This window comes from Patiria miniata, unplaced genomic scaffold (genome assembly GCF_015706575.1).
Source record: "Patiria miniata isolate m_02_andy unplaced genomic scaffold, ASM1570657v1 HiC_scaffold_2, whole genome shotgun sequence".
NCBI lineage: Eukaryota > Metazoa > Echinodermata > Asteroidea > Valvatida > Asterinidae > Patiria > Patiria miniata.
Window position 1 is genome coordinate 552,012 of NW_024037058.1, and position 27,029 is coordinate 579,040.

A 27,029-nucleotide genomic window follows, 5' to 3' on the forward strand; every position below is an offset into this window, starting at 1 on the left:
TACCGATTGAAAAAAACTTAACGGTTAAACTTTTTTATTTCAGAAGGTTTTATTTCGTTTTTCTTTTTTCTTTCAACAGAGGGAGCTAGACACAACTGCTACTGAGTTAGCAAGCAGACAGGATGAGAGTGATACATCAAGAAAACGACTGGTGGAACAGAGTAGGGAGTTCAAGAAAAACACTCCAGATGTAAGTCATTGATATTCAGTCCTACTCCTACATGTAGGTATTATCTATCAGTTTATCAAATTTTGTTTTGCTTCCTCAAAAATGCAATGTACATGTACTTACCTGAAAAAAGCTTTAAATGGGAAGAAAATAAAGAAATGTTGGATTATAGAGGTTGGAAGAAACCCCAAAATGATATTCATGGCAAAGCAGGAAGGAACTGAAAACTCAATCCATGTATGTTGGCTTGGGTGGGATTCCAATGCGGAACACAAGGCAAGGTGTGAAATATAGCAAATGAAGTTGAATTTCCAGTAATAAATTGAATTTGATGGAAACTTGAAGTCTTAAATAAAAAGAACCATGTTTGTACTCTAAGTGATTGTAATAATAATTTTGAACCCTCTTCAGAACCTGTAACTTTATGATGTTTGGAAGCGGCTGTGTGCAGAAACATGTATGTGTATAAGTAAAGTACATACTTCTGTATTATTGTAAATGCAAATGGAATTTGTTGACATCCATGTAGGATATCCGCAAGTCAGTGGCACCCCTCCTGAAGCTGTTCCAATCAGAGATTGATGCCCTATCCAAGCGTAGCAAGGCAGCAGAGGCCTCCTTTCTTTCTGTCTACAAGAAACTTATTGACTTGCCAGGTGAGTCCTATCCAAACTATCACCATATCAACAATTCATTATAATGTGATATATGCTCAAGTATCTCAATTATGGGATCTGTGCCTAAACTCACCAGACTGATGTGTGCAGCCTAACAACAAGACTCAAAATTATCAAACTCTTTCTGGAATATTTGTAACTTGGAATGGCGGAATACAGGAACTGTATGCATACATGTATGTACTGGCAACATTACAGAATCTAAAGTGGCATACCAAGGACTTGCCTTTTTTTCACTGAAGTCTGAAGAGACAGGTTTTGTACTTTCAGTTTCAATGCTAAAGGGCATCATTTTGTGTAGCAAAAGAAGCCAGGGCTGTGCCTGTCCTTGATTCCAAGTGTCTCGGTATTGGTCACTGTGATTTGTCTTAATTTGTACATAAGAAAGTTTTGGTTTAGATGCAAATGCAATTTTGATATTCTCAAGACTTTTTTGTGCATCCATACTTTTTTAATATACTCAACAAGAATAGGTTTGCGGACTGTAGGAAAGTTTGAATCGTGTGTGTAATATTTTCTGGAGTCTAGAGAATATCTGATTTGAAAAATTGAAAATGTACATGTATTTTTACCAGCTTACACATATAGTCCGCAAATCGGTCTATTAATTTAATAAAAACTCTTGTTTTACTATACTCTCGAGGACAATGCTTTGTGTTTCCCTTTGTACTGTAATATAACACTCTCCCATCTAGAGACTAAGCACACAAACTTACTACAGAGGACCATTTCCAACAAAAGACCCAACTCCCGAGGACTGAAAGGATCTGTTGTTCTCCCTTTGTGTGTCGGTCCTCTGGGGGGGGGGGGGGGGGGATTGTAGAACATGTACATGCTATGTATTGTGTGTTTATGGTAACCCAACCTACATGTACCTGGATTTTTTAAAGGCCAAAATGCCAACCTCCAAACTTTGTATTGCCGCATTTGGCCAAGAATTTTAAGTATATACCGTATATCCTACCTATGCAAGGTTTTGTGTGTTATTTGTTCATTAAACAATAAAACAGGTTAATTAAACAGAATAGGCTACTGTTAAAGGAGTCCCAAAGTAAGTATAAAAGACCCACAGACAACACAGAAAGAGTTAACAAAATTACAAAAATTCCCACCTAGCTACCTACCCTGGATAATTTTCAGGGTGTTACCGTAAACACAATATTTTTTCTCAGTCTCAGCTTTGATAAATGTACAATTTACATACATACCGGTACAATGTGAATGTACATGTATGTTGTACATGTAGCTGCTGTTCATGTATAGATTTTATAGAGTAAACATGGTAAATAATCAATAGCCGTGAGCAGTGTCCATGTTTGCTTTGTCATACTGTATTGGTTTGGGAATATAGGCTGTATGGATTGATTATCACAAATAATCAATTGGGGTGATTAGCATATTGATCAAGCAAATCTTCTTGATTGTTGTTTTTTGCTACCAAATGAAGGGAACACAATGAGGTTTAGCGAATTTGATTACGTTGTCGTTAGATTTTATGTTGATTTTTTGTTTTGCATCACATCCGTACTACCCATACCGGTACTTACCATGCAGTTGGCGTAAATACAATTGTTTTCAACTGACAAACAGGTTTACATCTGCACTTAACAACACTGAACAATTACAAAAAGAAATCCATAAATGTAAATGCATGAAAATACTGTAATTGATATAATCTTAATTACATGTATTTTAATTTAAAAATTCAATTAACTGAAAACACCGCAGCTGTCATAATAGCCTTTTTAAAACCACCATCTGTTGAAATTTGCAGAGAATGATCCGTTCAAAGAGACGATTATTCACGTATTGATTTTGTTCTCAACTTCAGTGTGTAGTCAATAAGACAGAATTTCCAAACAACACTTTGAAAGGAAACACATTGAATCTATTGGGAAATATAATCAATGTCAGTTGCATGAAGGTGTGTCTCAATGCAGCTGCCTGTCCTTAAAGCTAAGCCTTTGTTGACTTTATATTGTAAGTTTGTGAAATACCGGTAAAGTGTTGTGGCTTTTATGTATACATGTAGCACCTCAACTTTTTTGTAACCACAAAGCGAGGCAATTAAAATTTGCCTTGCAATGGCCTCCAAGTAGAAATTGAATACTGCCTAATGCTAAATGTTCCAAAATACTCCAACTCACTTTTGAGGCATTGAAGCAGTGCGGATGACATGTGGGCCTACGTGTACATGTACATATATATGCATGGCTGAACATGAACAATGCAAGGTAGACACAAGCATTTTCCAAAATTGACTGCACTTCAAAGAAAAACAGCCTCAATCCTCAAAAATCCTCCAATGACGGCTTGGGAGATTTGGCAAGATGGAGAAGGGTTAGGATCAATGAGTGTAACTATTAAACTGCATGTACATGTACGGTAGTAGTACTGGTATGTATGTGTACTCGTTTCAGAATTCGAACTAAGGGCCGAGGTGAACGTTTCTGGGGGGGGGGGGGGGCTACTCTGGTAATCAATTACCATGATTACATGTATTTCTCATATCTGAAGGGCTCAAGTCAAGATGTTCCTGTGATTTGTGATTCTATTGTGTATGAGCCATTATCCTTGTGAGGGTGTTTCTAATTAAAGAAATTACTAACAGGGGAAAATATATGCTGTACTGGACTATATGCTGTATAACCGGTATACGATTCCCATTTACTTACAATACATCCCATACATGTACCGGTACATGTCGACTGGATATCCCTTTGACGCATACAAATTGTGTTTCCAATAAGAAGGGTCAAAGGTCGGATTGCATCGAGACATGTAAGACTCTGAGGTCTAGTTCAAGATCTATGGCATTCATTATTTAGTGATTTGAGGATAGACATCTGAGTATTCAATCACTGTGTACACATGGTACATGTGGACTGCAGAGATCATCAATTATGTTGAATTAAAGGGTGCAATGTGTGCATACATACACGTGTCTGGTAGGCAACAGTCAATCTCTAGGTTGATCTTCAAGAGAGTTTATGCTGGTTTTGTTCATGATTCAAGCAGTTTTTAACCCTAACTTCCTACTTTTTACTAAGTACTGGACCAAGTCTGCCAAAATCCATCAATCACACTGCTTGCAATGCATGCTTTGCTTCAGGTCTCCAGGCCCAAGTCCATCATACTCCATCAATATTTAGTCACACCAGGCCTGCAGGACTGTCACCCGAAATCCACAAAATGGGGGGATGGATTTTGATGGAGTTGGGGGGGTTAGGGTTAAAGATAATTAATTGATGCATTTCTGGGTATATACCGGTACATGAATCAGACATCCATCTGAATAACCCAATTGTGTCCACAGTTGGCTAGTGTTGGATAAAGCATGTAAGTATGCAAGTTGTACTTACACCATTGTCTCCTTCCAGATCATTTATCAATCCTGGAGCACAGTTCGGTGACAAAGCATTGGCTGAGAAGGCTCATGATCTGCTCCCTACCCCTCCTGATACATGATCTTCTGTTCATCCACTCTGCATGCTCTGTGATATCATTCTTCCCATTAGGACGCTGTGTCAAATTGAAGCATTCTTCTTATTATTTGTTATTAGATCCTGTCTCAGTCCTGGAGCACAGTTTGAGCTTACAGAAACGGGCTCAAAAGGCTCAGGACCTTGAGGTTGAGAACCAGAAGCTGAGAGAGACACTGGAGGAATATAATCTAGAGTTTGCTGAGGTTAAAAATCAAGGTAAGCAATGCCATCAGTCTTTGGAAAAAAATTATACAAAATGTATGTATGTTTCATGGAATTGGTTTGGATAGGCTAGCTTGATAATATCATTTGTAAAGTGAATCAAATTGTTTAGGTTGACTGTTAGTTTGCAAACCTATAGAGTGGCATGTACACACTAGTGATGGGATTAAAATCTGGATTTTTTTAATTTGGTTTGAATTTCACTATTCAGTTTGGGTTTTGGAAACCGGATATTCAAAACCAAGCTTAAAAAAAATTATGGCCTTCAATTTTTTATGACACAAGCTGAAGACAACAACTGGAACATCCCCCAATTTGCTCCATTGTCTCTGATTGTAACTGCATTCACTCACTAGCTGCCTTCTTGGTTCATGAATAGCCTGCCCATTCATCTGATCAGAGAGTTCCCATCCATTTTTTCAACATTACAGCTCTGGAGTGTTTTTGAAAAGGCCCAGTGGTCATTCCATCCTGCACACTATACCAAACTTCTGAAGCTTGACTTGGCCTGAAACTTGTTTGAACTTGTTTGATACTGATGTATTTCAGAGGTGACAATCAAGAACTTGAAAGAGAAGCTTCGTGAGTATGAGGAGCGCATGGAATCAGCCGCTCAGAGTCGAGCTAGAGAGAAAGAGAAGGAATTACAGAGGGAATTCCAAGACAAGGAAAGGTACAAATTAGTGAATGGGGGGAGGGGGGCTGTGGCTATGCCATTTTAAGGCCAAGGAAAGAAATACACCAGTTCCTCATCCCCGCCCGCATCCTTTTTCCCACCCGAATTTTGTTATTGGTGCTATAACGCATCAGCAACGTGGTGTGGCTGTTTTTTTTTTTGTGGTTTAGTATGCTTGGACATTTGCTGCTGAACTTGAATCGCTAAAAACTTCTGAACCAAACCTGAACCAAACCTGAAGGTTAATGTGCAGCACTAATGTACGGAACATGTACATGTATGGTTATGCTAATCCTGTAATGAATCTAATGATACATTGAATAGCTAGTGCATGATGGCCTACATGTAACCAGTGAGTAAGGAATTACTCCATCTGGCAAGGTAGTGCCAAGGATAGCATCCAACATGAAAACTCTGGAAACTGTGGCTGTCATAGAAACATTCCTGCATAGTCTGCAGTCTTAGTTTCATTTCCCTTCTTGCAGATTATTTGAAGCTTGTTCTAAAATTACTCTAACCCAATATTTGTTGATTTGACATTAATTTATACAGACAATTGAAAGAAACGCAATTGACAGTGGCAACCAAACTTGGAGAGGCAGAACTGAAAATACAGACACTTCAAAATGGTGAGTGAGATGTACTTGATTGCCACCACAAATGTACAATTTGTGTACGAGCATTTCTCTAAGAGTATAAATTCTGAACAGTTTTAAACTAATGTCATTTGAAATTTGTATTGCCTTTCAGCTTTGGATGCTAGCCAGTCTGAACTGTTTGATCTAAGGGCAAAATTTGAGGAGCAAGCTGCAGCAAAGTAAGTAGGAAATTGGATGATAAAAATATTTTTTAAAAAGCAACCTACAACATGTACATATCCAAAACATGCACCACCTCATAAAATATGATTCCTGGTAAATCCTACAGACCCCAGCAGCAAGGAGTAAAGTGATACCACATTTGTCATGATAAGACATGAAGCATAATTCTGAGGTCACGATACATCATGATACTTATCAGGAGGTTATGTACATGTATGCATTGAATGAATGGCCTTTTGTTGACTGCTGGGATTCACAAGGAGTGAATGGGATTATCTGCTGGGCAATTTTGATGTAGGAAGCATGATCATTCATATAGCTTTTGTTACAGGAAAACGTCTTTACAAGAGTGTCTAAGAATGTATAAGTTGTGACGGTTTGAAGTACATGTAATTGACCTATATAATGCTTGGCATTGTGGAATATTGAATCCGACCCTTTGTATTCTATCAGATCTGATGAAGTTGACATGCTGATGACAGACTTGGAGCGGACCAACCAGAGACAGTCTGCTAGTGAGAAGGAACTGGAAACATTACGAGCACAGCTAGCATCAGCTACACAGGCACTACAGCAAGCTGAACAGATGCAGAAAGCTCCTAGTGTGGTGAGGATTAAAGGGAATATACAACATTTGCAAACATCGAAAAATAAAACTACCAAGTTTTTACGAAATACCATACTAGGATGTTGGTAAATGACAGTCTAAAGCATCCTGTAAAATCATGGCATCTGGTGTGAAGTCATTTTCAAGAAAATGGTATTTTTGTATACATTTCCAACGGTGGTCAGCCGACCATCGTTCGAAAAACCTAACTATTTTTCAACTACTGCTCCAACTTTACACTTTTTTCAGTCCAAATTTTGTTTGCTATTGGTTACATGTTCATGAACGGGTGCAGGCCAGCTAGACTGGTTCCCTTACCTTACAATTTTCTGGCATCTATAAATTGATCCATTTTATCTTTAGTGGAGTCAAGGAACCAGACTACTTGAACATTTTTGTTTTTCTTGGTTTTTCCAGCATTTTCGAACACAAAACTTCAAACATGTCAGTGTAACAATATTTGATCTATTATACTAACCCCTCAAATAGTTCATTTCTGAAAATTACAGCAAAAGCCAATGATGTACATTCCCTTTAAGGCATTCTCTCATAGTCACACATGCTCAGTAAGATAACTGCAAATGACCAAATGCTTTGTCAGATTACCACAAATGACCACAAGACTAACTGCATTGGTCTTAATGTGTAGAAATGACACACGAGAAGTCATGTTTGCATGGAAGAGTAATTTACACCAATCAGGATGGCATATAGTCATGCTTTGGGTTGTACAAGCCTCAATCGTTGATTAACCCTAACCTTCCCAACTCCATCAAAATCCATCCCCCCATTTGGGGGGATTTTGGTAAGCAAGCCATGAGTACCAAGTCCATCAAAATCCACTTACATGTACATAGCAGTGGTGGATTGGTGGTACATTTTGGCGGATTTGCTTCTGAAGCATAATGTGAAGCAGAGTCAGTGATGAATTTTCTCAGACTTAGTACTGTTCTTATTGAAACTCAGTAGGGAATTAGGGTTAAAGGACTCAAGCCAGTTCTAAAATTCACTGCTGCCGTTATTTCTTGTTACATTTAGGAGCAGGCCATTGATATTTTGACAAGGTCAAGTCTGGAGGTGGAGCTATCTGCAAAAGAAAAGGAGGTATGTCCAACCTTGGATAGTGCTATGAGAACAGAGCATGGGTGGATAGCTCTGAAGATATCAATGAATGTATTACAAGGCCTTACTGTCATGTCATGATGACCACAAAAACTGTCTCTTGATGACTGCCAAGATGTGTCTATAAGGGATATAACACTATTGGTGGGACTTGAACAGTTCCCCAAACTAAAGAAGTCTTTATAATACACTTCATCAAAAGGAAGCCAAATGGTTTTGAACCTTGACAACCAATCCTTTCGGTAATAGATGATTGTGTACCGGTATGTTATGACAAAGCTCATCCCTTAATCACATTCATACTGACAAGTTTATTATGATGTCTTTACTGTAACATTCAAATATATGTGCTGAAGTTGGCATTCATACATGACACATTTGCACACGTTTAATTTAGGTAAATGAAAGTGCAGAAAGGAATTATGGAGATAACACTAATCAATTCTTGATCACGCTGAAACCTTAATTTTTGGGCAAACATTTTCCAGGTATTATTTTGAAGATTTGTGTTGACAATGATTGTTCCAGATTTCACAACTTGTTGAGGATGTTCAGAGATTACAAGCCACTAACACTAAGCTGAGAGATGGATCAACCAGCCAGATTCACAAGTTAGAAGAACAAGTCAGCCAAAAGAATGCTACAATACAGAAATTGGTGAGTGTGATGACCAAGTATACACAAGCCACAAAAGAAGGCTTCAGTGTTCTCCACAATGAGTTCTAGGCAGGTGGGCCACCCTGCTGAAATATTACCCCGCCCTGTATACGTTTTGCCGCCCTGCTAAATTTTTTACCACCTTTATATTTCTTCATGGATTCCTGATCATGAACAATATATGTAAACATGAAACTTGACATGGTGTTTTGTCTACTGAGCCAACCATCGTGTTTTGGATGGGCAAAATATGATTTGGGACGGACACTTTGCAAAATCAATGATTAACAGGAAAAGGCAGAACTTGTATTTCAAGTGTTCTAATTTCACATTTTGTTGTTTATTTACTATAAAATTTCCTGGATTCCTTGCGTTAACGGTCGGCCAAATTGTTCTGTAAATTTCATTGTTAGCATGGAACAGCAAGGGAACCAGAGTGTGCATTGATATGAACACGCTGGTACCCACTTCGCTGTTGCGTGAACAAATAAGTCAAGTAGCTTTCATTTACTGGTTTATTCCCCAATGATTTTGTTGCCATTGGACGTGGTTTGGTGAGTGTTTGTGAAACAAAAACACAGGGTGCCACTGTAAAATACAATTGAAGCAGCAACAGAAATAGAACGCGATGGGGGAAAATAATGTGTGTTTTGATTATCTGTTTCTGTCAATTTAGATGAACAGCAATATCAGTAAAGTACATGTAACCGAGGTGATCAGTAATATCGTTGCAGAGCTGACAAACCGGCAAATCGACCATTTTTTGCGAATTTCAGATTTTGTTATTTTTGTGGTTTGTAAAGGTTGCTCTTTCAAGTATTTATGCCAAAATTCTTAATTCTTGCCTGGATTCTGAGATTCAGAGCCCCTTCTACGGCGAATCAATCATAATAACAAATACAGAATTTGACATAGTGACGAATACGAAAATTTGCTGGTAACCGTCTAATGTAAGGTGTGCTTTCAAAGTACCAACAAATGATGTGCTACTGTGGTTGTCAAAATGTCATGTGAAAGGTGACTTTTTAAGACTCAATTCATTTTTTGCTTATCTATTATGATCAAAATAATATTGCACGCTACATGTACAATGCTGTAATATGTTTTTATTTGATCGTATTTGATTGTATTCGTCAGTTTGTCAAACTACAAAATCTTCCATAGCTGATTGTTCTTCACACTGTTTGTATGCTATTCGTCAGTTTGTCGATCAAAACTCAGTTTCGCGCGCGCACTGTATACAGCGCGTGCTTGAAATGTTGTAATCCGACAAACTGACGAAAATCATGCAAACAGTGTGAAGAACAACCGGCTATTGGTGATTGTGTAATTTGACAAACTGACAAATATGTTTACAATCAAATAAAAACATTTCACACAACTTCTATGATTAAATAAGTAACCTGATGGATACTACGTTTCCTATTTTAATTCGAATATACACCAAAAGGGTTATTATCATTAACATTACGGGTGAAAATACGACGCCCAGAAAAATTTCAAACTTTAAACGCGAATTACTCGAAACAGGGTTTTCGCTTATTCGTCGGTATGTCAGCTCTCAATATGTAACATTGAGCAGTAATGAGCTACACTTCTGAATTGGGCTGATATGCCATTGGACATCCTTACCAGAGAATGAGTTATCAATGTTCACTCTCTATGATTATTGAATTATTAATTGTTAGCACTGAGTGACTGGTAATCATGATGTCATTGTCTTACTGTTGGATGACTGTTGATATCTTCCCTCAGGAGGAACAGATGCGTAGTCGGAGTGACTATGATGAGATCAAGCGAGAACTCAGTGTGCTCAAGTCTATTGAGTTCAGCACCCATGGCAGTGATGTGTCTGAGAGTGGTGAGCAAACTGACGGTGGTACAGCTACACCCAAGTCACTGGAGATGCTGCTGTTGGAGAAGAACCGAGCCTTACAGTCAGAGAACACAACACTGAAAGTTACCAAGTCTGAAATAAACAGTGAGTACAAATCTTTTCTTTTTACTGTAAAAACCTGTACACGGCAGTCCAAAATAGCAATACTGAAACGATTGACAGTCAGTAATAAACAAGGAGTCTCCAAAGCACTTACAATCAATCCTTTGTTTTTCAGGGCATATATCTGACAATACAATTGGCCATGAGAGTCTTTAAAGTTGGCATGTTTTACTCACATTTCTATCTCATATGAGCACAATTTGTATTTCACAAAATGTACTTCATTGCTGTGTTTTTCTAGCTTCTTCAATCTTTGGTTTTTGGGGCTCATATTTTCTTTTCATTCTGTGAAAACAGTCTGCTTTATTCATCAATTTCTATAAGAATTTGTTCAAATGAGTAAATAGTATTTGAACATTTTTTTGTGCGTAGAAGGTAAAGTTAACTGAAAGCACATGATTAAGTAGCCCTTGCGTATGTTGCCACATGAGGGCAGTGTGTAGGGTAGTGCCTGCAGCAAGAGGTAAGGGGCAAAATGCATTTGGAGTGTGTTGTGTCATGTCTATAGTTGTCCTATGTAAGAAGCATGAACAGTAGATCCCGATTCTGTCTTTGTTCAACATGTGTTACATGTACAAGACCAAGGCTTACACAGAAAATGAGTAAAGAGTTATTAACATGCATGCAAATTGGAAGCACTGAAAACATCTTGGAGTGGAAAGTCCATTGATTGAAGTATTTGTGGTAGTCTGTTGTACTTTGCTAATTTGTGGCCAAAGTCAGACTCATCCAATGTGAAGGAACTGGTCCAAGTGAGCAACCACCCCACAATGCATTTTGCCTCTCTTCTTTGCAACTGCAGGTCCCGGGGGGATATCCCAAGCGCAGGCGTTTGCATCTCTTATTGGTCAAGAGGTTGCGGCTGCCTACAGCCAGCAGGTGATGTATGCTCAGCAGCAGGCCCAGCAGCAGACCCCTAGTGGCTCTCAGATCATCCAGCCAATTATTGTCATCCCACCATCACTCAATAGTGCTGCAGCATCCTCACTGCAGCATCTACATATGCTACATCATCACCATCAACAACAGCAGCATCGACCACATACACCCAATCGACCACGCACCCCCAAATCTGATACGCAGGTTAACCCTGCTGTTACTAACCATGAATGGCTTGACACGATTCAGATTGCCAGACGCGTCAAGGAAGTCCTGACTGAGCATAACATTGGTCAGCGAATATTTGGAGAGCATATTCTTGGTTTGAGCCAGGGATCTGTTAGTGACATTCTCTCCAGGACTAAGACATGGGATAAGTTGACCCTAAAAGGAAGAGAACCATTTCTCAAGATGGTTCAGTTTCTTTCAGACAGGCAATATGTGGAACAACTCAAGATACTGTCCTCTCACAAGAAAGGTGAGCAACTAATTCTAGTTGTGAATTTTGATTATTTAACTTAAAAAGTCGAAAACGATGAATTTGTTGCCTCTCCTTTTAAACCCTCTTATATTGTTACTCTAACAACTGTATGACATAAGTGCTGGATTTGTATACATAAATCTTGTAGCATCATTCACCTTGTACTTTACTGATTATTGAGTGTTTTTATTTTCAGTCATTTGTAAGGTTATTATATTTAGACTTAAAAGGTTTTTAAAAATTGCAAATTTTCTTTAAATTTCAGGCAAAGAAATAATGGCTACACCTCCGAGTAGTACTGCCAGCGGGGATGGTGGTGACATCTCAAGTCCCTCCATAAAAACCTCCACAGAGGAAGCCATTAACAACATTCTGGCTTTAGCTAAGCAAGAGATGGAGAGTAAGAACATAGGTCCAGGGATGGTCAGGCCTGGTGATAGAAGGTGTGATAATCCAAACCTTCACTCCCTCCACCGACAGAAGACACCACCAAGTAACAATTATAGCCGGGGAGGTGGTAGCAGTAACCCTCGACATAACGGCCACAATATGAAAGTTGAACGTACGAAAAGCTCAAGCTGTGCTCTCACTCCCACTAATCAGATCCTAGAGGAACCATGCGCAAATGGAGTATCCTCAGAGAGTGCTGACGAGGGATCATCATCCCGGGATGATACCGGAGATATCAAATCCACCTTTATGTCCATCAACCCACGCATGCCTCGCCGCACTATGGCAGCGCTGACTGTCCAACAGTGCGAGTTCAACCGAGACCTAGACACTCTGGAGATAGCTCGACAAGTCCGTGAGCGTCTAGCTCGTGGCAATATCCCACAGAGGGTCTTTGGATACCATGTCATTGGGTTGTCTCAAGGAAGTGTGAGTGATATTCTGTCCAAGCCTAAACGATGGGACAAGTTGACGGTCAAGGGAAGAGAGCCATTCATTAGGATGAGACTGTGGCTTGAAGATCCAGATGGCTTGACTTCTTTGAAAGAATCTGTCAGGAAAGGTTGGTTGGATTTCATTTCTTCTGATGGTTTTCTGTGTTTCTCCAATTTTTAGTGATAGACATTTTGGGGGTTCAATTGGATGCTGTACTTGTGTTTGATATACATAGAAAACAGTCCCAATTCTTTCATGAACTTCTAGGGTAAAAAATGTTTTCATGACTGTTACATTCTTTGATTTTTCGAGACAAAAATAGAATATTCAAGTTCCATTTCTTAGTGTTAGAATACCTCCCTCAATACTAGCGATGAAAGTTGATCATCTTCATGTTACTCAGTGAAATTCATTTTTTTTCCATGCTTGTGTAGTTATTAACTTACACATGTATGTAAGTTGTAGATTTGCTTTCATCCGTTGTGCTGGAAAAAAATTGTGGGAATGAGCTACATGCAAACTGATAAAACATTCTTGTACTTTACTTATTGTACTTGTTCTGCAGCATCTGGGTTCTGGATGGAGCAGCAACGACCACCATCAACAGGCACAGATACCTCCGATCAGCATAGTGCATCTGAGATGTCTCCAGGCCCTCCTACTCCTAACCAACCTCACCTAGATAACACCCAGACACCAACTCCTACCCAAGCTTCTTCATATCTAAGCCAGCAACAACCTGCTAGTCCCCTGAATCTGACTACACCTGTTGGCTCTAACACAAATGCACCTGCAAGTACCCCAGGCACTCCTACACCATGCAGTGCTCCATCTACTCCTACCCCACCCATTCAGGCACCCAGCACTCCTCATGTAGAGCTACAGACCCCCTCACCTCCTCAGCATTTCCCTGAGCTGCCACCAGTCCATGAACAGGCTGCTATGATTGAGTTCCTGGATACGTTTGAGCTCACACGTCAAGTCAAAGCAATCTTACAGCAGCATGGTGTCGGTCAGAAGGCCTTTGGGGAGGCTGTTCTAGGATTGACCCAAGGCTCAGTCAGTGATCTACTCTCCAAACCCAAGATGTGGTTAAAGTTGAGTATGAAGGGGAGAGAGCCATACATACGCATGTATCTGTGGTTACAGGATAAAGATGGTGTGGAGAAAGTCAAGAACTATCGACCTATAAGAAGACGTAAGTCATAAACATAGATGTATCAATAATCTAGGGCATTTAGTGGGCAGTGATCTTGTCTAAAACAGTTTTTATGTGGGAAAAAGAAAAGATCAAACGTATACATTTCTTGGCCTTGTACAAGTTGTGTTTGTAATTTGGCCCATCTCTTTGACCAGATTTGCAGTATATGGATAGTGGTTTTAATTCTTTGTTGTCACAGTGTCTAGATATTGATATCATTGTGGAGATGGACTTCAAACCGATGCCTTTGCTTACTAGCCATCCAGTATGGCCTTTACAGTTCTGTTTACGCCGCCTGTGTGTGGTTTCCCTATTACCATGTGTCTTGCATTATTGGGATGACATGATAGTCTGCCCAAAAATACCTGGTAATACCAGTGTTCTCCAACCTGTAAAAATAACCTGGTGCCCCGCCAAGCTTTCCGAGTCACCGGCCAAGCTTAAAAAGTTGCTGCCATGCTTAAAAAGTTGCCCGCCATGCTTTAAAAAAAAAAGGAAAAAATAATAACAAAAGGCAAACAAGTGGGACTACCCTTACCCTCCAGGGTATATTTTGGCCAGAAACTCTGCCAAAGGCAATAACATGCAACACTTGTCAAACTGACAAGCCTGCCCATTGTAGCAATCCATCAGATCAAAAGTCTCAAGGCCAAAGTACCTCAGAGTCCCTGGTCACTGATGTATTAAAAAAAGATGATGCTGAGCCAGTATTGTACTTAACTGTTAGTGTTACTGTGTTAGAAATGGCCTAAAAGCTGTTATCCAAACATAAACTACATGTTCATCTGCAAATAGCGCCCCCTAACATAAAGAAATGTTTGACTTTGAATAGCGCCCCTAACATATAGCGCCCCCCCCCCCTCCGCTTTTTGACGGCGCACCGACCTTTAATTTTCAGAACACTGTAATACAGAAAACCAAAATAATGTATGACGGTATAACGTGGACTCCCAAAATCCAATAGTGCACAAGCCTAGTATGAGATACCTATCAAGGATCAGTTATGAGTAGATGAGTCTTTATAATGCTCACAATGAACGTAAATTTTTGTTTTAATCACAGCCAAACGCTTCAGCTTTGTCGATCCGAGGGAGGTGAGTGTGGCCGGTACACCAATGAAGAAACCTCGTATTCTACTCTCCCCTGAAGACAAAGAAGCTCTCCTGATATCCTATAACAATGAACCCTACCCATCACAGAGTGCCATTGAACTCATTGCCTCTGATCTGCGGCTACCTGTCTCAACAGTCATCAACTGGTTTCATAACCATCGGTCACGACTCAAACGAGGTCACACACTGGTAGAGGATGCTGCTAACTTCATGATTCAGACAGCAGATGGGAATATCATTGGTCCTGATGGTCTGACAGCTACACATGCCATGATGTATGGCGCAGAAACAACTACGCAGATGGAATCCTCATCTTCACCTGTTCACCCTCATGATGAGGGTAATCCATCGCCTTCAACCTCACCGAAAGTTGTCAACGGTGATGCAGTGGTTTTAGAAACCACTGATGGACAGTTAATAGAGACAAGTAGCTTGGAAGGCACACCTGATCTAACTAGTAGTCATAGTAAAGTAGATTCACCATCACATCAGGATGCCTGCGCTAAAACAATGCAGATCCAAAGAGAGGATGGCCACCAGGCTAGCTCCGAATCCTCTGATCATGAGGCAGTGAGGAATGGCAAGACTTCACCTGGCCAACACAGAGAGCCAAGAGCTGGTAGACAGGGGAAAAAAGCAAGTAGACGAGAACGTGAACCGACGGGGGATACTAGAGGAATGAGTGTGGCTGAGAACAAGTTGAGTGAGAAGGATGCTTATAGTATCCTACAGAAGTTAGAGAGTGGGGTGCGGGATGGGTCTGGAGATGAGTGGGAATTCTAATCTTCCTACGTCTATGTACACCATGTAGGAACTAAGCACCGTCGATATTAGAATTTTCAATAATCGATATATCGAAAATCCAATATCGGGAATATCTGATATATCGATTATCCTGTGAAAAAGTTGAAGACCATAAAGATGACACTCTGATTAAAAAAAAAAAAAACAGTGTTAAGTCCCCAATTTTCCACGGCTTTCTCTGGAGCATATTGCTCAAACTTTTTAAAACAAATCTCAGCACTGACAGTTTATCCAGAACGAGCGGTTTCTTTTGCGGTTTTACGTTGGGGGAGACCGCAAATTCCAGCGAATGCAGAGCACAAAGCGACGCCGCTTGGCATTTCAAGATGTTTTTATTTTGATTCACAAGCACAAGTTGCCGCCGAGTTTTGTTTCATTATGTACGGCAAATGTTAAACACAAAGTAAAAGCACAAACGGGAGATTTATTTGACGATAATCTGACGCACTTTTGATATTTTCGATATCATTCCTCACAAAATCGAAAATTTCGATATTTCGATATGATTAAAAAAATCGGCAATATTGATATCAAAATAAATATAGTATAATCGAGTAATATCGATATATCGACGGTGCTTAGTAGGAACTGTAAATGGGTATTGGGTGGCCTAGTCACCTGAGCCAAGGATGGGCACGTCATGTACGCTTACTTGTCTGTACGTGTGAGTGATGTGTTTTAGCATGGAAGGAATGTACCTGAGCATGGGTGGCACTACACATGTGGTGTTTATTTATCTGTCATTAATACTGATGTTGCATTGTTACCTCTGAAGTACCAGATGCACATACATTGATGTATGAAGTCCATAGCATGGTTCACTCGGTCATCTTGAGGTCATGATCCAACCATTGACATCTAAAGAGATGTCTTTTGTGTTGTCTCTTTCGTGCTGTGAGTGTGTCTGCTGTTAAACACACAATGTTGCTAATTTAATGACATTACACTTTTAGGTTACAATCAAAAATGCAATTAGAATATGTTGGTTATGACTGGAATCTTAGTGACTCTTAGCAAGTACATTGTATGTTAATCAAGCAATATTATTTATGGTTTGTTGACATGATATGTAGCTGTGTACCGCATAGGCAGTGTTAGTTTTTATGAAATAGTATTCATAAACATGTGCTGCTAATCTTCAATGAAAATGAATAAGTCCCCAAGATGGCTAGGGGAGCTCAAAGACCCTGGGCCCTGTGCCGCACCTTGAAATATGGGGTTTTTTTGTAGATTTTTTATGGAATCAGTGAAGGATAGTGGTATTAGGGCTTTATTTTGTGTTGGCCAAACTTCGTAGAGGAGTAATCATTACAGATTTGACATGTGAACTGTAAGCAAGCAAATGCATTTAACTGAAATGTTGTGTTTTTCTACTTTCTATAATCTACCTTAAAACACTTGTCATAGTCCCACACACGCTTTCAGTATTTGGCACTTATTCTCCTAATATTTATTTAAAGAGCAAAACTCAATTTCTTTTTGTTACCATAAAAATAATCTTCTCTGTCCAAGTATTATGTAAACTGTTGTATCTGACTTTGTTTGCTGTTTCGGTTTCCCTTTTAAAATATTGTTTGAGTTTTACATGTACATGTATGTTTCAAAGGCAGGACCAAAGTTTGCTATTTTTATTAAGGCCCACCCTATAGTGCAATAATGAGTATGTATTACATACATGTATTTACCAACAAACATTGAAAACTACAGTATTATTTTATTGTTTTTACTTCACAGAAGCGCCCAACTTTTAATTAATGTCTTTCAAAGAGATAGACTTTTAGCTTTATGATACCATTGGAATTAATTGCCAAATTGAAATGGGACTCACTGCAATGTCCTGGCTGGTTTTCTCTCAAGAAGAGGTCGGGGATGTGAGGAAGAGACTGGGCACAGACCTGGACAAAATAACTGGCTCTTTCTTTCCTGTTATTGGCAGGAGTTTTGAAGCATTTTTATAATTGTAATTGTATCATATATTACAAGGTAAAAGATTACCTGCATGTATTTGAAGGGAAAAAGTCAATTAGTTTCTAAAAAAAAAAATGCTTGAAATACATTTACAATGTATGTGGCTTGGAAAAATGAGGTTCATTACTGTAAACTTTTGTTTTGTGGGGGGAGGGGTAATTTGCCGGCAATTTTATGGGCCATATGCATAAGTTATTCAAAAGTATGTTTGGGAAAAGTAACATGAAGAGTAACATACATTGTATTTTGGATTATTATCAAAGAATATTTTGTCATTGATTTTTTAGTGAGTCATAGATTAAAAAAAAAGATAAATGTATGATGATTATAATAATCATGTTTGCCATCAGATATCGGAAAACAACCATGTTTTATTTAAACATTTGAAGATGTTCTGTTAATTTAGATAGTGCAAGTTTTTTGCAACATCACTTGTATTTAGAATTATTTTACAAGATCCTTTATTAGGGTCCAGCAGGCTGGACTAACTATGTCAAACAGCGAAAATCACTGTTTTTGCATTTTGATTGTATTCCTTTTTCCATATCACCCAGTTAATTTTGACAATCAGTTCAAGAAACAGTAGTTGATCAAGTTGATAACAGTTAGACTTTTATGCATGTATACTCCTATAGCTGAACCAAGTCTGTAGTTTTACGTGTATCTTTTGTTAATTATCTTAATCCTTTAATTGTTGATTGTTGGAACACTTTAAAACTTTGTAAATATGAGGACTATAGCAAACTATATGAAATGCGATCCCTGTAGAAGTGTTAGTCACTATTTATCATGCATGTATTGTACATACAGTTTTGTACTCCTGTGATATCGCAACACAGTTTTTCATTACAAAGAGAATTACAGATGTTTCTATCTTGCCAGAACCAGTCAATCCTACTTATATTATACATGTATCTGTTGCTGCATGGTAAGCATTCAGAACTAAAGCATTTTATATTGTCTCATATACTCTCTAGTCGACAGCATTTTTAGGACCTATTCTTGATATTGTTGTCTTGGGAAGAACAAGGCGGTTCACTTTTTGTACCCTGTCTTCCCACAATTCACTTGTACATGTTCCCATTCTTCCCCAGTATTTATTAAAAATTGTACAACTACCATTGAATACCTTTCAGTGTAAGTGCATGTGTTTATTTGTGTCATGTCTGAACGGAATATTTGCTTGTTTATAAAAAGAAAACCTTAGCTACAAATGATAATATTGATATCTTTCATTGCTTTGATTTTTTTTTGGGGGGGGGGGGTGTTTTGCACTACATTCATGACATACATATGGAAGCGTATATGACAATCCAAGTTGCCGTTATCTTTGAATTGTCTTTGCTATGTTATCTTTGAAATCTGCATTTCCCTAGTAAGTTATCATTGACATGTTATTGAATTTTTTTTTTTTTTTTCAGAAAATGGTATCAATGAATTCCGTATTGCAGAAATTGTTTATTGTTGAAATAATGATAACTTGTCAGTTAAATTCCGTAATTTTCACTTTGGCATGCAAAGTACATAAATCAGAGGGAATTCAACTTTTTAAAATAGGAAATGATTCGCTCCTCAAGGACACCTCAATTGTAGAATCATCTACAGTCCAAGGATGAAAATTGCTTTTTATGACAAAGGTAGGTATTAAATCTAGGTTTTCCTGAGTGAATACATCAAATTAGCATTAACATTCATGCAGTGTCATTCAGATTGGCACAAAATTGTATGATTAGCAGCAATATACATTTATTTAGTAAAACAAACATTCAAAAGCATTAAGGAGCATGCAATCGTGCTCATTATGTGTACATAACTCAAATAATGTCTGCATTCAATTTATTATTATTATTATTATTAATCATTTTTGGTAATGAAACCAAGGATTCCTCAAAAGCGCCCTATGCACTGTAGCTCGCAAGCCTGAAGAAACCTGTGGAGAGAAGACAATGAGAAGAAGGTACAGTTTTAGACGTGGGAGGAAAAGCCCAGGAGAATATTCTGGGGAAAACCCACGGAATCAGGTAGGGACTGAAAACCCAATCCACATATTGGCCCAGGCGGGATTCGAACCCGGGTCACAGCGGTGGAAGGCGAGGAAAGTACCGCTACGCCAACCTGACTCCCCATTTAAGAAAATTTAAGAAAATTCCCTGAGCAGCATTCAATTTGGCTTAGTCTTCAGAGGTATACAGTAATGGGCAAGCTGCTCGGACACTTCACCAAGGCTTGACCAATCACTTTACACAAAAAAAGTGAAAGCTGATTTGATAAATGCTGCTTTAAAACCTGTATAAAGTTTTTCTTTTCTTTTTCGTTTTTAAATAGTCCAGGATTTTGGCTTAAAATATAAAGTGTCATTATTTTGAACTTGAAATGATGGATGAAGAATTTGACATCTTTTCCTATGGAAAGTTCTAGAAGTCATATAACGGAGCTATTGCCAGTAAATTATGAATTTTAAATCCATCCTCCCTGCCTATTTCAGGTTCAACGTTCCGAACCGACAAAGGTCTAAGTCCATTAATGACTGTGATTTATTCCGGATGTGTCGTTCATGTTTTCTATCACAGAGCATTACAGTGAGCTGCAAGCCCAACACACTGAACTGGTCCGAACCTCAGATGAACAAAGACAGTTGATCAGCAAATTGGAGAAGGACCTACTGAGTGTCAACACACTGTCTACTATGTATGTCAGAGGGGAGGGTGAGGTCAGTATGAAGTCTTGCCATTATCTTGTCATACAGGGGCAGATATGGATCCAGAGTCAAAGACACATACACAAATGTCCAGACAAAGAATAATTTGCTTACCCATGTTAAAATCAACATGGGTCACCCTGAGCAGACCTAGGGTTTGCATGTAGGTCAGCCATACTTCAACAATTTTCTACCTGGATTTAAACAGACCTCTTGTCCTGACCAGAGCTGGGGGTTTCATGTACATGTAGACCATACTTGTGCGTATGCCTTGTTTGATTCTTGCTTGTGGAAAGTGGTTCTCAAACACACACATTTTCGATAGTGTGGATGAAGTGCCTAAAATTTTACAGAAAAGTGTCAAAACTTCAGCAGAACTGTTGAATATACCGGTATGCGACATTGGGATTTCTTTCCAGATTGTTATTAATATGATATGTTGTTTTTGTTAGGGTCAAGCAACCCCGTCAAGCACTGAGGCAGGCTTTGCTGCAGAGGCAGTCAGAGAAACAGTGCCATTAGGTAAGTGTAAGTCGACATTTCTCTTCATCGTTTCAGTCCATCTATGTACATGTATTATATACCATTGTACACGAAAACAGCTCCAGCTAGATTCCACATAATCCACATAGTCCGGGATATCCCAAGTGCAGGATCCCATGACATGCATTGTAGAATGAGGTATTCAAGGTAGAGGATTAAAAGGATTAATCCAACTTGAACTTGGATCAGTAGCAATCACCTCAACAATACCATGAAAGTAAATCCTGTTATATATTTTATGCATAATAATGCATAGTTTAGAGCTGAACAAATTTGTATTATGTCAGATGTCAAAAATAAATTACAATTGTTGACATTCCAAAATGTAATTCATGCAGAGTATGAACTGACACTGATGGCATTCTGTTTATATTATGAATGCTAACTTGGTAACTCTGTGAGCACACCTGTGGGCAACTTAGTGACTGTTGTGATTCTGTATGATAACCATCCACCATGATGCCATGGACAGTTGATCAATGGTTGATCCATCCGTGGTTTGATTTACCCTCTTGTTTCAGGCAAGTCCGTGTCAGACAACAACCAGGGTGCTGCAGAGTCCCTGCTACCTATTGTATCTAGTCAGAGGGAACGATTCCGACTACGCAATCAAGAACTAGAAGCAGTGAGTTATGATTAACCCGCATAAAATGATGCCCTGAATCTCACTTGAGTTTGATTTATGGGTCTAATTATTTGGGCAGACGTTGAAAGAGTGGCCAAAACAAAGTGGCAAACTTTGAGGTTTTTTAAAGTCAAAGAACTCTGTTCATATTGGTTCAAGAAAACTACTTAAAACATCACCACCGGACATATCAACAAGTTAACAGGTATGGATCAAATAAATATTCTGTACATACTAATCTCTTCAGTTTTTGTACATATTTTTCCTTTTTTTTGTGGCAAGTAAGTGTTTAATGCATGATTTTAAAATGAAGGTTTTTTTTTTCCCTACAGGAAAATCGACAGCACCAGCAACAGGTGAACATACTGAAAGAGGAAACTGACAAACTACGTACGGATAACATCAAGCTGTATGAGAAGATTCGATTCTTGCAAAGCTATAAAAAGAGCAAGGTAGTGGCTTTTTCTATGGCACAAACCAAACAATTGGAGGGATTGTTTAACCTGACATTGGGACTTGGGCATGAGTAAAGCCTCATGATGGAGTGTTCTTGTATACAGGATGGATAAAAAAAATGAAACCGACATATTATTGCTAATTGGAACAGAAGTAGGGCACATGTGAATCAAAGGGAGATGTCCTCTATTAGGGTTGAATCTCCTCTTTAAAATGACACCCTGATCATGTCATTACATTCACGGTTGACTGAGCAGTGACCAATTTTGAAAGGGTCTATTTTAGAGACTTGCGCCACTTTTCAATTGTGGGTTTTGTTGTGTCATTTGTGACAGAGTGAAAGGTTATGGTTGCTAATCAAGGCAGGTGGGGAAAAAAAGCGATTTCACCATGAAAAGTGGCGCAAGTCACTAAATAGACCCTTTCATAAAGTTGGTCACTGCTCAGTCAATCGTGAATGTAATGACATGACCGGGGTGTCATTTTAAAGAGGAGATTCAAACCTAACAGAAGATATCTCCCTTTGATTCACATGTGCCATACTTCTGCTCCAATTATCAATAATATTTCGGTTTCTTTTTTTTTATCCACCCTGTATAATAGTCTTGTTGTGGTCATACTCGTGTTGTATTTTTCCAAAGTACATCAAGTAGGGAGACAAACATGGGTCATCCCTGTATTGCACTGTATGCAAGTACAAAAATGAATGTTATTTGAACGTTGTATGTGCATTGTATATAGGGTTCTACTGGGCCTGATGATACCGAGAGTCGTTACTCAACTCAGTATGAGCAACGCCTCGACCCATTCAACTCATTCAGCAGGAAAGAGAAGCAGCGTAAATATATGAATCTCAGCCCCTTTGACAAGGCGACTCTCAACATGGTATGTACAAACTGTCCAGCACCCTGAAGTGCAACCAAAAATGACTAAATTTGACTTTAAATAGCAGAAAATAAAAATGTTGAAAACATTCCATCTGATTTTCTGCTCCTTGCACAAGGGAAAAATAGAGGTCCACTTTTCGGTTGCAAACAAAGGAGGAAAAAGTAAAACCTGCATTTCAGATAGCAGAAAGCAGAAAAGCAGAAAATCAGAATTTTTGGCGAGCTGCGAAGCAGATGCGAGCCTATGTAATACCAATTTCCGTCCGTCTGTCCGGGCGCCCGTCCGCCCGTCCGTCCGGCCGGCCGTCCGCGTTCAGATAAAAATGTTGAAGTTTTTGGTTCTAGCTTATAACTTGGGAGAAAAAATTAAATGCAGTTGTCAGGTATCATCTCTAGGCCTATAACTTCAGTTAGGTTCATATCATTGCAGTAAATTTTATGATTTTATTGAGGAACTTTAATTCAAGGAAATGTTAAAGTTTTTAATTGTTACATGTACATGTACACTGGTATAACATGTACATGTGTGTATACCGGTATAACATGTACATGTACACTATGCATTTTGGGGATGTGCATGAGCTTCTGGTTTGATCTTTTAGTTGATGGGGTTAGAGTAGGGATGGGGTAGGGGAGGGTGGGGTGGGGTGGGGGATAGGGTTGGAGTTAGGGTTTGTGTGAGTAGGATGAGTAGGGGAGCTAGGATGGGTGGGGCGGGGCGGGTTGAGGTGGGGAGAGGGGTTGGAATACTGGGTTTGGGTGGGGTGGGGATTTGTAGGGGTGGGGTGGGAACAGGTAGGGAGAGACAGGTAGGGGGAGACAGGTAGGGAGAGGATGGGCATGGATGTAGGGGTTGGGTTTGGAGGGGGTTGGGCAGGGGGCGAGATATAGGATCGGAGTAGGGGTTGGGTTGGGGATGTGTAGGGATGGGTTGTTGTAGGGGTTGGATAAGGGGAGGGGGCAGTATATAGGGATCAGAGTAGGGGTTGCATGGGGTCAGGTTGGGGATGTATGGGTGGGGGAATGGGGTGGGCGGGATATTGGAAATCGAGTAAGGGTTAGGGTGGGGATGTGTAGGGGTGGGTAAGGACAGATAGGGGAAGATAGGGTAGGTGGGTGTAGGGGGGTAGGGGAGGGTACGGGTCAGGGGAGGGGGAAGGAGATGGGGATTGGAGTTTGGGTGGGGTTTGGATGTGTTGGTGATAGGGTGGGGATGATTAGGGGAGGATGGAATGGGTGTGGGTAGGGGGTTGGGTGGGGGAGGGGGAGGGGGCGGGTTGGGGATGGGGTAAGGTTTTGGGATGGGGTAAGGTTTGGGGGAAGGTGGTGATGGTGCTGTGTCTACATGTACATGTATACCCATTCTTGTTCTGCATTTGTGGTGACTACACAAGAGTTTTCCCATGGTAATACAAGTATGGGGAGCAGAAGACACTGTTGGGGCTGCAAAAATCCACAACTGGGTCCTAATTACCCTAACAATGGAAAACTCCCCCATAATACAGTGACGGCTAACCTATATACACATGTATTTATTAGGTAATCTGTTGACTTTTTATGTTGACATTTAAAAACTGACCCCTACACCCAGGCACATCAACAAGAATCCTGATCCCCTTCCATCATGCCCATCCTCAACCCTACCTTCAGCCTCCCTTCCTGCCTTGGACAGCGAGCCATGGCGGCTTCGCCGTTCTAGTTTTTATTAAAATGTAAATTCTGCTTTTCTGGTAGCAGAAAGGCAAAAAGCAGAAAAATGGAACCTTTGAAAACGCTCAGTCTGTTTTTCTGCTGTTCTGACAGCAGAAAAGCAGATGTCCACTTTTTGTCCTCCAAACTGGTATTGATGCATTTGGATATACAAATATGAAAGCTTTATAAGAATACTAAAATTAACCATAGCAATTAATGTCAATTATAAAATAACATTTCACTTGTGAATAGGAAATGACAAAGGCAGATTTCAAACTTCTCAAATCTGGAACACTGTATCAAAGCAAGAGGTTTATCTTGCCTTGTACGTGCGTTGGTGGTCTACCATACATTTTCATGGATATGAAGGTGTGATGGTTGGTTGTAGAATAATAGAGACGTCGAGTATAAATTTAAACATTGAAAGATAAAAGGGCAGGTTCAGAATTCATCAGATGACAACCTGTGTGAGTATTGTAAGACAAACTAGTTATATCAAGTCTGATTGGAATGCACTCTGACTGATTCTTGCAATGCTGCTGGGCCTTGTCCAATCAGATTACATATATGATAGCATTCTTTCATTTCTTTGACATGCTTGCAGGGCCGACTGGTCTTATCCAATAAGATAGCCCGAATGATAGCCTTCTTCTATGTGATAATCCTACACCTGTTGGTATTCTTGGTGCTGTACAAGATGGCATACACATCGGCCTGTAAGAGAGACTCAGCTGCTGATTGCTACCATCAGTAAGTACACATTGAGCTGATACACATGCAAGGTTTGATAGGATTCTGAAAACTGTAGTCTATTTGAGGTCATTGGCTGAGAAAACTGTAGCCTATTTGAGGTCATTGGCTGGGAAAACTGTAGTCTTATTGAGGCCACTGGCTGGGAAAACTGTAGCCTATTTGAGGTCATTGGCTGGGAAAACTGTAGCCTATTTGAGGTCATTGGCTGGGAAAACTGTAGCCTATTTGAGGTCATTGGCTGGGAAAACTGTAGTCTATTTGAGGTCATTGGCTGGGAAAACTGTAGCCTATTTGAGGTCATTGGCTGGGAAAACTGTAGTCTATTTGAGGTCATTGGCTGGGAAAACTATAGCCTATTTGAGGTCATTGGCTGGGAAAACTGTAGTCTATTTGAGGTCATTGGCTGGGAAAACTGTAGCCTATTTGAGGTCATTGGCTGGGAAAACTGTAGCCTATTTGAGGTCATTGGCTGGGAAAACTGTAGCCTATTTGAGGTCATTGGCTGGGAAAACTGTAGCCTATTTGAGGTCATTGGCTGGGAAAACTGTAGTCTATTTGAGGTCATTGGCTGGGAAAACTGTAGCCTATTTGAGGTCATTGGCTGGGAAAACTGTAGTCTATTTGAGGTCATTGGCTGGGAAAACTGCAGTCTATTTGAGGTCATTGGCTGGGAAAACTGTAGTCTATTTGAGGTCATTGGCTGGGAAAACTGTAGCCTATTTGAGGTCATTGGCTGGGAAAACTGTAGTCTATTTGAGGTCATTGGCTGGGAAAACTGTAGTCTATTTGAGGTCATTGGCAGGGAAAACTGTAGTCTATTTGAGGTCATTGGCTGGGAAAACTGTAGTCTATTTGAGGTCATTGGCTGGGAAAACTGTAGTCTATTTGAGGTCATTGGCTGGGAAAACTGTAGCCTATTTGAATTTGTCATGACCCATGAGCGCTTTAGAAATTATCTTATTTAGTTCTATCGTCTGTATTTTACACACACAAAATAACCTCGATTTTCTTCCAAATTCTCAAACGCCATCCTCATACCAGTCAATTCTTTTTCAGCCTTTTTTTGATAGTCAGTAAAAACTTTAATGTTATTGATATTATGTTTTGTCTTGTTTAGGTTTCAAGAACACATGAATCATTTCCATCCTGGAGACAAGGTACCAGCAGACATGTTGGATGGTCTTGGACATGGTTGACTACAACGAAATCACTGACAGCAACATGTAAAGGACATTGTTAGGCTTGGGCAACTGTGCCACAATCAAAAGGAATTGCTTCGAAAAGTCCTATCTGCAATCTTAAATGCTCTGTTATGGAGGAATCGACTCAGTAGTAGCTAGTGTTTAATCAATAAAGCAAAAGAAAATGGCAGGGAACCATGCATGTACTGTACTATGAACATTGGGCCTGTGTGTCAGTAGTCCATATTCAATATGCCCTATATGAGCTTGAATTCCAGTCTAGAATGTAATGAGCACATGCACAATGTACATATGTATGTCAAAGAACAGAAATCGATACATACGCTTATACATGTATTGCTAAATCTTCAGTCATTTACTGGCCAACTTTGGGTTTGGAACATACTAAGTTGCACATTCAGACTTGTT

The 27,029-nt window shown here is 39.6% G+C and overlaps 1 protein-coding gene across 1 annotated transcript; it reads left to right on the top strand.

Moving 5' to 3' along the window:
- Positions 1 to 171: 171 nt before the first annotated feature.
- LOC119726951 (homeobox protein cut-like 1) lies at positions 172 to 18,891 on the top strand. Its single transcript, XM_038198794.1, has 14 exons — positions 172 to 190; positions 699 to 825; positions 4,410 to 4,547; positions 5,103 to 5,226; positions 5,782 to 5,858; positions 5,980 to 6,046; positions 6,504 to 6,657; positions 7,696 to 7,761; positions 8,308 to 8,436; positions 10,192 to 10,417; positions 11,238 to 11,792; positions 12,061 to 12,807; positions 13,246 to 13,878; positions 14,944 to 18,891. The coding sequence occupies exons 4-14, from the start codon at positions 5,153 to 5,155 to the stop codon at positions 15,774 to 15,776; spliced, it is 3,561 nt and encodes a 1,186-aa protein (XP_038054722.1). The 5' UTR covers positions 172 to 190; positions 699 to 825; positions 4,410 to 4,547; positions 5,103 to 5,152; the 3' UTR covers positions 15,777 to 18,891.
- Positions 18,892 to 27,029: the final 8,138 nt, after the last annotated feature.

Excerpts from the sequence above, each read along its gene's own strand:
- LOC119726951 (XM_038198794.1), top strand. The coding sequence starts at position 5,153 with ATGGAATCAGCCGCTCAGAGTCGAGCTAGAGAGAAAGAGAAGGAATTA. Across the intron at positions 5,227-5,781 it reads GAATTCCAAGACAAGGAAAG|ACAATTGAAAGAAACGCAAT; the intron begins GTACAAATTAGT and ends TAATTTATACAG. Across the intron at positions 6,658-7,695 it reads TGCAGAAAGCTCCTAGTGTG|GAGCAGGCCATTGATATTTT; the intron begins GTGAGGATTAAA and ends TGTTACATTTAG.